General features: G+C 40.1%; 1 protein-coding gene across 1 annotated transcript; it reads right to left on the bottom strand.

The window, feature by feature from the left end:
* Nucleotides 1-2,210: 2,210 nt before the first annotated feature.
* On the bottom strand, nucleotides 2,211-11,874 carry LOC119745849 (monocarboxylate transporter 12-like). The gene is made up of 4 exons (XM_038222484.1): nucleotides 11,186-11,874; nucleotides 8,134-8,277; nucleotides 3,071-3,895; nucleotides 2,211-2,551 (listed from the first exon to the last, which is right to left on the bottom strand). Exons 1-4 carry the CDS (start codon nucleotides 11,394-11,396, stop codon nucleotides 2,433-2,435), a joined length of 1,299 nt encoding a protein of 432 aa, XP_038078412.1. The 5' UTR covers nucleotides 11,397-11,874; the 3' UTR covers nucleotides 2,211-2,432.
* Between the last annotated feature and the right edge of the window lie 249 nt (nucleotides 11,875-12,123).

Consider the following 12,123-nt stretch of genomic DNA (forward strand, 5'->3'; position numbering starts at 1 on the left):
CCGTTATAACGAATTATTAATCCGTAATAACGAATTAATAATCCGTAATAACGAATTAAATAATCCGTTATAACGAATTAGTAATCCGTAATAACGAATTAAATAATCCGTAATAACGAATTAATAATCCGTAATAACGAGTTAATAATCCGTAATAACGAATTAAATAATCCGTAATAACGAATTAGTAATCCGTAATAACGAATTAAATAATCCGTAATAACGAATTAATAATCCGTTATAACGAATTAGTAATCCGTAATAACGAATTAATAATCCGTAATAACGAATTAAATAATCCGCAACATATGTACTTGCAGTGGCGCTAATGGGCTTTCGTAGAAAAGCCTATTATAATATTTCATTTATTATGATGATACACATTTTGTAAATAGTGTCAAATATATACAACGTACAGTATTTGCCAAAACATTTTGCTCCCCTTTGTCTCATTTGTAATACTTGTTTCCGGATAATCACTCTTTATTATCAATAACAAAATATGTATCTGGATATATTCAACAAACTACATGTATTCGCCCTTGAAGCAACCCACAGATCTCAGCCCGCCTGTTCAAGACCATTTCAACCCGCTAACGACAGTTTGATGCCAACTACAGACCAATTCAAAACGACTTCACAGTTCCAAACCAGTTGGCAACAGCTCATGTCATTTGTGAACCAGTTGGAAACCAGTTGGAAACTATGTTCACCAGTAAAACCAGTAGGAAACCAGTTGAACCAGTTGGAAACTTCATACCAGTTAAACCAGTTCACACCAGTTAACCAGTTGAAAACCAGTTACACCAGTTGCCCAGTTCATACCAGTTAAACTTATTGGCACCAGTTGAAACCAGTTAGAAACCAGTTCATCCAGTGGCCCAGTTAGAAACCAGTTACACCAGTTGCCCAGTTCATACCAGTTTGAAACCAGTTAGAAACCAGTTAAACCAGTTGCCCAGTTAGAAACCAGTTAAACCAGTTGCCCAGTTCATACCAGTTAAACCAGTTCAAAACCAGTTCATACCAGTTGAACCAGTTAAACCAGTTAAAACCAGTCACCAATGAACAATGAACAAACTGCGTGCCCGACCACTCTGCGTTTGTAACAACAAACGCGAACCTCTAGTTATAATATTAGTATTATCAATACAGATTGAAAACGGCTGACAGTACTTCCTATTACTGAATAACAAATACTTAGTTTTTTAATATTAAGAGACAACTTATTTGCTTTGATCCAGGCAGATACTTTTTTCATCTCATAATAAATCGTATCAAAAAGTACATTTACATCATTGTGGCTCTAGAACAGATTACTGTCATCAGCAAAAAAGAATAAAAGAAAATACCACTGAGGATTCATCAAAATCATTAATGTATACAGGGAATAAAAGGAGTCCCAAGATAGAACCTTATGACAGATACATAGATAACGATGGACAGAAAAAAACAACAACAACCAACAGGCAGAAACAGACACAAACCGACCGAACGACTGACCAACAGACAGACGCGGATAGACAAGATAGAATTCCATTAGACCTAGTACTTTCAGTAGTAAATAGTATCCAATCCTTGTGAATGGTTCTCCAAATCCTTTGATTTTGTAGTTAATTCCAGCAATTAATTATTCATTAAATATTTCTAAAATTCCCAAAGCTCTAAATATTCCCCGAGTGTTCAGGAGGTGGATCTTATCACTATTGTCCTCCCAACAACATCTACATAATGTCACTGACCCATTATACAAAATATAGAGATGGGTGAGGATCGATCGCGATCCACCATGATGTCAAAATTGTTACAAACCCCGGCGAGATGCAAATCATGTAATAGCACCATGGTGACTCATAGCAAGAAATCGACAACAATTTGTGCACGTCCGTATGGGCTCTCCACCCAGCAACAAGATCCAAAGCCTTCTGAAACGAGTCTAAATAATATTACAACGCCCAGCTCGAAAACTATATGAAGTACATGAAACCTCATCCATTTGTAAAAGCGATCAAAAACTAATTACTGAAATAAAAGATCTCTGGAAACAAAATACTTGAATTCTGAAATCATTGTGGCACTAAATCTCCAGCCGAGAAATACACTTTGTACTCTGTCGGGGTCACATGCAAATGAGGGCATATACAAATTACGTGTAATGGGAAAAAAACCCGTAACTCGACATTAAATACTGTAAATTGGGGTATACTGTATAAAGGTTTAACTAATTTCTATATTGTATATCATTCTGGTTCATATGATTACTCAGGTCACTTTTTGGATTTTTCGGGTGGGGGTAATCAAAATATTTATTAATGTAATACATTATTGATATTATGTTAAAATTTTTCATCCTTGCCGCAAGAGCTTGACGAATATCTTCGCACAAACCACCCTGCATGCTAATAAAAGTGATTCGAGGTTTTGCCTCGTTTTTACTTGGCGCTGTCGTGGAAGTTCCTCAGCAGTGCGAGTGGAACAATGGGCAGGGCGTGAACAACGCCTACCATCGTAAAGCCAGCAGTATAACTTCCCGTTAGGTCGTACAGCAAGCCTGAAAATACAAGTTACACACAGAACAAAGGCTTCAGAGGTACTCTTCAAAATGTAATACCGATATCAATATGATTACATGATTCTTAAATGAAATAGATTAACAGATATTCACGTTACAATTTAATTTCCCATTGTTTGCGTTCTTTTCCAATATGTATGTTAATGTATATGTATTGTAAAGCTATGTGCTTTACTTGGGGAGTTTATGTAGCCCCCCCCCCCCCCCCATAGAAAACAGTTCTTTGACAACTGATGTGGCTACCCTGGTAAAATGAAACTTTGGTATATTGGGTATACTTTGGTATATTGGGGGTAACTTTGCAAAAAGTTAACTGTATGGTTTTTTTTCTCTAGCGTTTACTGTTAAAGACAATTATGGCCATTGACGTAGGTCCTAAGTACTAACTTTAATTCTACCGTACCATTTTGTGATTTTGTTATCTTTGGTCAATTTGTTAACTTCGTTAATTTTGCTATAATGACCATGTTCCTAAAATAGATGAAAGCGGCAACCTACCGGGAAGAAATCCCATAGTGAATGAAAAAGTTGCTGTGAGCAGCCCTATCCATGCGAAGGCACCCGACAGCAACTCTACACCCAATACAAGCTTGATCAGAACATCTGTCTGACAGGTAATAACACCGCTAGAAAATAACACTATCAACGCCGATACCATCATTGCCCAATAGGATGTGAGCCAAGGAGTTGCGCAGTACGTCGCAGAGCCAATGACAATGAATATGGACGTCAAACTCCAGCAAGATATAACTCCGCGGTCAGTGAGAGGTCCCTGGCAGACTTTGGCGAGCAGACTGCCCACCCCTGCGATTGCCACGAACAATCCCGCCTCCTCATTGGAAAATCCGTTGGATTGCGCTAACGACACGAAGTAGATCATCCACATATCGTCAGCAAATATGGTACAGCACATCAAGAGTGTCAGGGCCCAGAAGCGTGCATTAACCAACAACCTTAAATCAAAGTTCCTGATAAGAATTCCACGCAATCCACTGCAATTGAGTGCGATATTAGTCTGGTGCGTTTCAGAATTGGACCCCTGATCAGAGATGCTCTGATACTCCGTTGTTGTTGACTGGGTAACCCGTCTGGGAGTGAGGAGGAGGGCGCCACACGCGGCAAAGTGCAAGCAGATCCCGCCAATAAGCATCATACTCCCTCGCCATCCGTATGTGTTGAGTAAAAGCTGTACCAGAGGTGCGAACACGAAGAGTCCGATGGAGTAACCGGTCCGGGCGATGCCGCTGGCGGTCGCGTAGTTCTTGGTAAAGCGTCGACCTACAGCCTCCTTGGCGACAACGTTCGATACTCCCAAACCGACACCTGACATATAACGGTGTAAATCCATGAATTCATGTAACGATGCATTTTCGATTGAAATATAATTGTAAATACCAAAGTGCAGTTTGCATAACTTGTAATCATTAGGGGGGGGGGGAAACGAGATTAAGACTAAACGCCGTGTCACGTCCGTGCCGAACTCAAATGAATTGAACTTGGCAATAGCTCATCTGTAGCACGGTAGCTGCTCTAAACGCCCTGCTTTAAAAACTATATGCATCAAATATAGCTGACCATGAAAATGACTGTCAAGCAGTTTTTAATGCATTTCAACGCCGTATTCACTCTTTGTGATGCGGACACAAGAGAGGTTATTAAGAGCATGCGAATTGCTAAAATGTTCACCCCAACTACGAAGTAAAATTGCGTTCGGCATGTCATCCCCGTTTTATTTATTGATTTTTTTTTTCAATTATTACAAGGCCTGTGTCTTACGTCCTTTAATAGGGTCTGCCTTATACAAACTGCCGTTCTGAACGAAACGGCAATTTAAGACATCGAATATTAATTTAAAAAAACATGGACAAATGCTGTTGTAACATAGTAGTGTAGGTAGTCTTGATGACACAGTCTGATCTTGCTAAAGAATTATGAAAATGTTACATGAATATATGTATAGAAATTATGATATGAATATTGAGTCAGGGGGTACGAAATTCGTGCTCAGTTTGACCTTTTGTATGGATGAGAATAAATAGGAATAGGGTTGGGGAAAGGAACCGAGTACAGTTTGACCTAATGCATGGGAAAGATTGCATAATGTATGGGGAAAATATAAAATGTCAATACAGTATAGTTATAAACATATCGCTACGAGTTGTGCAATATAACGGTAATGAACAGCCTGCTGTGGCCCTCGGACAATGGGGACTGTAATTGGTGCAGGTGGCCGGTAGGGATTAGTGACCATTAGTGGCCTGCCATAGATAATCCGTAGACAATGGACTATAATTGGCAGGGTACATGCGCTCTGCGGGCGGTCCGGAAGTAGATGATGGCCCGCGCGTTTGAGCGTTAGATTTGCCCTTCTCGCTCGCATGGCTTACCCGTCTGCCTCAACCCGAGTCTATCCGGTGAGTTAAACTCGAGCGCATCCTACAATGAACATCATACACACATTATACACTGCGTTGATGACCTTCATATACCGGTACACTGTGCGCGATGCGCCCATGAGGGGCGCATGTAGGGCTTTCGCGCATTACAGTGCCTGCAGTCAATATCTATGGCCCTTCTGCACAAGTTGACCATTTTTGTTGTGTTCTATTTTTTTATTTTTTTTTGCCCGACTATTTATTGATTCACTGTAGCCTCACTTTCATTTTATTTTTAAATTTGGCTTAAAGGTAACGTCCATCATTTGTAATCGTTTGCTCAAAATCTAAAGAAGGGTGCTGAACAACTAACCTCATGAAGTTTCAGCTCAGTGAGATGGTGTGTATTCCGAGAAAACAATATGAATACAAAATCCAACCATAGTTTTAGCGCGTAGCCAGCATATTGCAAAATGGCAACAAGTTTTACTACTAACGAGAAGTTTGTGTGGTGATCAGCTTCAATTTTCCGCTGATTTCGAAAGTATCTCTGGCAACTATCAATAAAGAGAGGGGCATTTTTCATTATTTGAAACCTATCATGACTGAAGTTGAAATGCTTGAATATTGCCTACGTGGAGACACTGGCGTTTTTGCCTACTAGTCATGGTATACAGTCAGTTTTTCGATAGCCATGTGTTCAAATTTCACGCACAAATCTGCGAGGAGTGTTTGAAGTATAAAAAAATAATGCTGCGCACGCGCAGAGGTGATCCAATCAATGGCTTTAAATAAGGAATAGCTACCGGTTGATGTCCAGTGTCACTTCTCCGGGGTAAATTTCGCTTCAACACGCAGGCGCAAAATTTTCGCCAACATTATTTGTGTGCCGAGTTCTTTTGGGTTGTACTGGTGCACGTAAGGTAAGGATATTTGTTAAGGTACCAGTCGACTCAAGAATTTTTGTGGCGCGCACAACTCCCAAAACCAACAAAAATTGAAGGGGGCACATTTATTTTAAACCGTGGCTGCAAAAATAAAGACAAATTTGACATGTGATGGACCACGAACGCCGAGCAAGGAACACAGCTGACCACCCTTACTGAAATTTGTATCCTAGGGGAGTCATTTCTTTATAGTGTACTTTCAATACGCTCCTATTTTAACCAGAATGAATTTCCTGGGCTGAAATTTGGACTTACTATCCCTCAATAAAAATACCTCATTTTGCGACTTATCAACACACCTTGGGAAATTTTTCAGTTTTTGAGTAAATTTTAATCCATATCTATTTCGTGATAGCCTTGTGGAGACGTGTTCACATATAGAAATTGCCCTGTGTAGACGTATACAATCTTTTGTTTCTTATTGTGCACATGTCTCCAGAGGGTACCGTGCAACAGACTTATCAAGGAGTTCTTTCTTAATAATTTTTCCATGAACACACGTACACACATGACGCTCAAATCAGAATGCTTGCAAGACCATGGAATGACCATACTCCTCAATAGCTTGAGCAATAACCCACATGAAATGTTACGTAACACATTCTTGGGTGTCCCACACTGTGTTATATATGGACTTGAAAGACTTCAGAACCTATCCTGAGGAAAAGTATACATGAGCATGTACAATGTATATACATCATGCTCATCTGTAACGTGCACTGTTAACGTGCTCTATGGCACCAAATCCGCCCGGAGAAGCTAGCGCGCCGGAGAAGTAAGACTGCGCAGTTATCAAAAATGACACCCCAGTGATTTGATTATCTTGCAAAGTAAGTTATAACCATGCATCTTTTTGAATTATTGGCATAACACAACACTTATAATTGTTGACTGCTGTAATGTGGGATATGCCGTACGTTTTATCCCCCTCGGGCGCATAACTCCCACCCGAGGCGAACCGCCCTCACATCACAGCAGTCAACAACTGTTAATTATTCTAGCCATACCCAAAATAGTTCTCTATTGTTTTGTATCCTTCTTGTGAATGGTAACCCTTACAAAAAATGTCCCATGGCGAAGCCATGGGATCCCCATGGGACCCCATGGGGACCCATGAGAATCAAAAGGATACACATGGCGATTTCTTAAAACACCATGGCGATCTCTTAAAACACCATGGCGATCTCTTAAAACACCATGGTTTCCCATGGGAACACCATGGAAAGCTAAAGAAACACCATGGTGTCCCATGGGAACACCATGATCAGCTACTGTAACCCCATGGCACCGCCATGTGGTCTCATGGTGGTCTCTTTAAATACCATGGTGGTCTCTTAACTTGACACCATGGCGATCTCTTAAAACACCACGGTGTCCCATGGGAACACCATGGACAGCTAAAGAAACGCCATGGTGTCCCATGGGAACACCATGGACAGCTACTGTAACCCATGACCCCACCATGTGGTCTCTTAAAATGCATGGTGGCCCATTTGAACACCATGGATAGTTAACGTATCGCCATAGTGTCCCATAGGAACACCATGGACAGCTATTGTAACACCATGGCACCACCATGCGGTTTCATAAACCTGTTAAACCACCATAAAAAAGCGCCAATGATGGGGCATGGGGATGAACACCATGGGGATGAACACCATGGGGTTGAACACCATGGGGATGAACACCATGGAGATTAACACCATGGAAACACCATGGGAATAAACACCATGGGAACACCATGAGGGATGATCACCATGGGGATGAACACCATGGGAACACCATGAGCCATTTTTTGAAAAAACGTGTCAATTATGGGTCATATAGTGGTTATTATCATAAATCCCGGTAGTCCCACTATTCATTTTTAATGAATCCTACATGTCTCCTGCACTTCTTACATGTCTTAATTAGTCCAGAACCAAATGTACCTCTGCTTGCCTAGTGTCACGGCATATTTTGTGACACGACAGTTGTAGTTCATACTCATAGAATCAAAGATTAGTACAGTTGTGTACCGGAAATTTTGAAGATGTTTCAAGCCTATGCAAATCATTACACAACCTTGTGTAAACTAAATAAAATACATTCACATATTTTTTTCATTTTTTTTCAGAGTAGGATTTTTGGGTAAACAATGATACCGGAATTGTTTTTCTTTTTTGTTTTTGAGGCATTTTGGTAAAAACCATAGTCTTTGTTTTCTTACTGCAAAAACAATAGAGTATACGCTGCCTACCTGCTAAGAGCATGTACACCACGGCAAGTTGAGCAGTCGTTTTAACAAAGGACCCAACAATCGGAGCTACGCCAATCATGATGCCACACGTCATTATGACAAAACCAACGCCAAATCGTCTGTTTACTATTCCTGAAAAAGGAGCTGTCAAAATGACAAAAATGGGTGTTGTTTTTTATCAAGTAAAGAACAAGAAAAAATTCGATCCAGAGTGTCCCATCACAGCAACAATTAAACCCTCTCTGGAAACACAGGTTTGGAAGCAGTTTGGGTTGGGTTTATTTTTCGAATAATGAAGAGGAACACTCAAGGAAATTTTGACTGAAAAGTTGGGTTGAAAGAGTGTTCACAGTGCGAGTAAAATGATTTGTTTTCTTCGGTGTTTCCTAACTGCACAAATACAAAGGAATATCCACAGATGGTATGGAAGGTAAGACTGCGTGTGTGTGCATGTTGCGTTGGCGAGCTGTCACCGCGTTTTGTGGAAGTTTTTCCTTGTTAGGGTAATTGATCGAGTTGTGTGGACTTTCTGCTGTCCCCATAGCGTCTTCGGTCCACTTGGTACCATCGGACAACTCGTGTGTAGTCCCCACAGTAAATTAAGGAACGAGAATACTACCGTGTTCACACGCAGCCTTACATACGTAATATACTTGCGGGGAAGACCTTTGATTCCCTTCTTTTGTTTTCTTTGTTTCTATTGAAATCTCAAACTCCATAGCGTTTCCTTTAAAAAAAGGGCTCATTTAGGGCACGAAGAGGCATTTTTTTAGTAGAAGTTGGTAACATAGCTATTTTACCTAATTCGGGGGTGCTGAATCCGGAAAGGATGGTTACCAAGCTAGATTTTAAGCGGAAGTATGCCTAATTTGCATAAATCTTTAATACCTGTAATAATATTTTTGTTCCGATATTGGGTATATTTTTTAATATTTTATTTTTTAAAAAGTTTATTTTGGTGATTCTGCTTACACTTCCTGACTTCAATAACATTTTCTTAAGCATATAGGTGACTGCATGATTACGAGGACATAGTAACAATCCAAAATGGCTACTATTACAACCTAAAGTTGCGCGCATTTACCTTGTCTCCATATATCATCAAGTAGTCTCGCCAAACGTCAGTATTGATGAGCTTCAAGTTCACTAAGTTACTTACTATAGCACAGTTACCCCAACAATAATAAACATGTGTGAAAAATGATGACATCTTGATTTTTAGGCCAAAAAAGGAAAACGGGGAAAATGAGGTGTCCGTATATTGAGCTTAAAATTAGGCGAAGGGTTGCTTAACACTGGGGATTTGAACAACTTCAAGGAAATTTCCCAAAATAAAAGATTAGGCCCTATTGTTGCTTACAATAGTTATGTTTATGTCAGAACGTTGTTACCAATAATTTTTGGGAATTTCCAGGAACTTATTCAAGTCTCCCACGTTAGGCAACCCTTCAACTAGCTTTTAGCCCAATATACGGACACCTCGTTTTTGCCCCGGTTTATCCCACAATCTTTGTTCACATGATTTTCCCATAGGGTTTTGAATAGGGTTGCTGTAACAGTAAGCAACATGGTGAATTTAAAGTTCATCGTTACTAAGGTTTGGCAAGACTACTTGATGATATCTGGAGACAAGGTAAATGCGCACAACTTTAGGGTGTAATATTAGCCATTTTGGATTGTTACTATGTCCTCGTTATCATTCAGTCACTTATATGCTTAAGAAAATGTTATTGAAGTCGGGAAGTGTAAGTACAATTACCAAAATAAACTTTTCAAAAAATAAAATAATATCAAATATACCCAAATATGGGAACAAATATATTACTATTATATCACTACTCGAAAATGCCTCTTCATGCCTAACAATTTTTGAAATATCGCAGTATAGTCTATTGATTTCTAAAGACTTCCCCTTGGGGTATATTGTTCTATTGTGACTTTGTAATGAATTTTCAATAAGCACAGCCAATTACTTACGTAGTTTCTTTTACGTTTCGAAACTACGTTAGCAATTGGCTGTGTTTATAGAAAATTCATTTACAAAGTTGAAATTTTACCAGCCTGATGAAGTTCCTTCATGATGTTCTATTGTGTTTTCTACCCCATAAGGGACCACTTGCATGTACACATGTTTATGGTACAAATCGAGGATTTCCTATAGACTACCAGTAAGTCCATGACAAATATCTGTTAGTGCGTGGGTACCCTTTTCACGAACTTTTTACCCCCCCCCCCCCCCCCTCACAATAAAATTACCTTGCGGCTACTATAGTGCCAATATAAGCAGTGGCGTGGCCTCGGGGGAATTGAATTGAACGAAAGCAAGCGTGACTTGTTTGAGGAATGTCATGTGCATTGATACTACTCCAAAATAGCAGGGTCTCGACTAGGGCCTAATGGGCTGTTCAATAGCAATGGGCAATTCAATAGCAGTGTATTAATAATGACCTTACTTTTTCAACTTTGATTCAAGGAAAGCAACATGTGTGACAACTGTGGCAGTATATACGATTATTATAACAGGCAAAATACTATCGCCATATTGAAGGGAGTCTCGTGAGTGTTCGTTAATCATGGGCCCGGCATCATTCATTTTTCAGCACCGTCATACAAATTAAGGACATTGTTTTGATCGGTCGTACTAGCAATAACCCAAATAATTTGGGGGCGTAACAGTCTCCCACATCACACTCACACTGAAAACAAAACACGGCAAAGGTCTAGACCCAGAACTGGGACGGAAGAAGTCTCTTGACATTTTGGCTTGGATCCGGCGGTCACACTGTAGCAATGACCCAAATTAGAGTTGGTGCGCGTAACACCCACATCGCCCGTCATACTGAAAAAAAATCACGGCTTTGCTTTATATCGAATGCAAAAGTACATTTCCAAGCACAACTGCGATCGATCCAAGCCAAAATGTAAAAAAAAGAAAAAAGAATCGGCATGGATCGGTCGTACTAGCTAGTACGGCCGGTCCTATTAAGCCAAAATGTAAAAAGAAAAGAAAACGGGGTTTACCCCCGTGCATGCAGTTTTTATGTTGGCCTACCTATAACTCCACTCACGGCGATAACCATTGCCACAATCCAACCGAAGACCCAAGTATCCGACGCCAGTTGGTCTTGCAGTGTGGGCAGCATGACTCCTAGACCTTTGGTGATCCCGATCCAAATCATGTTTCTGACCAACAAGGTCAGGACGGCGATCCAGCCCTGAAAGCCCCCGTCTGATACCGGTGGTTGGCCCACAGGCATGGCCATGATCGTCGGTGCTGACTATACACAAGCGACTAATCCGACAGAATGACATTGAGTGGTATTTATATCAGCCGTGCGCAGCACGCTGATATACTGTTATCGTCCAGTTTCTTTATATCAGCCGTGCGGAGCACGCTGATATACTGTGATCGTCCAGTTTCTTTCTTTCTTTCTTTCTTTCTTTCTTTCTTTCTTTCTTCGGGCAAACGGTCACGTGACCAATATAAAAATTGTCATAACTCCTAAACTATTCAGCCGATTTCAAACAAACTCGGCCAAATTAAACCTTGTCACATGCCCTACCTATAGCCATGTTCGTAAAATCCGGCCACTGGTCATTAAAGGGGCACTAGAGGTCATTTAATGAATATTTACAAAATGCTTCTTCTCCCACAGTCTTGACCCAATTGATGTCAAACTTGGTCAGTTGTATCTTTAGACCAAGCCTCACAAAAGTTGTTCACAGAATTTGGCCAGTGGTCACCTATTAATGGTCAGTAGGGGTCATTTTATGAAAACAAATAAAAAGCTGTTTTACATTTTAAATCTTTGCAGCCCTGTTCAGTGTATTTTTTTATCTCCAATTCTCAAATTTCATATTCCTGACTTATCTTGTTGTTGAGTTATTTCAAGTTTTTCATTTTTCAAACACACATAAAAAAACAATATAAACACGTAGGAATTCTGGGAAGGTTTCAAACCACCACGATACTGTGGATGTTGTGTGACA

The sequence above is a fragment of the Patiria miniata genome, unplaced genomic scaffold (genome assembly GCF_015706575.1).
Source record: "Patiria miniata isolate m_02_andy unplaced genomic scaffold, ASM1570657v1 HiC_scaffold_12, whole genome shotgun sequence".
Lineage (NCBI taxonomy): Eukaryota > Metazoa > Echinodermata > Asteroidea > Valvatida > Asterinidae > Patiria > Patiria miniata.

What these genes read in the sequence shown, in the direction of transcription:
- LOC119745849 (XM_038222484.1), bottom strand. Translation starts at nt 11,396, where the DNA reads ATGGCCATGCCTGTGGGCCAACCACCGGTATCAGACGGGGGCTTTCAG. An exon ending in CGCCGTGAGTGGAGTTATAG is followed by an intron (nt 8,278 to 11,185) that starts GTAGGCCAACAT and finishes TCATTTTGACAG; the next exon opens with CTCCTTTTTCAGGAATAGTA. An exon ending in CACTATGGGATTTCTTCCCG is followed by an intron (nt 2,552 to 3,070) that starts GTAGGTTGCCGC and finishes TTGTATTTTCAG; the next exon opens with GCTTGCTGTACGACCTAACG.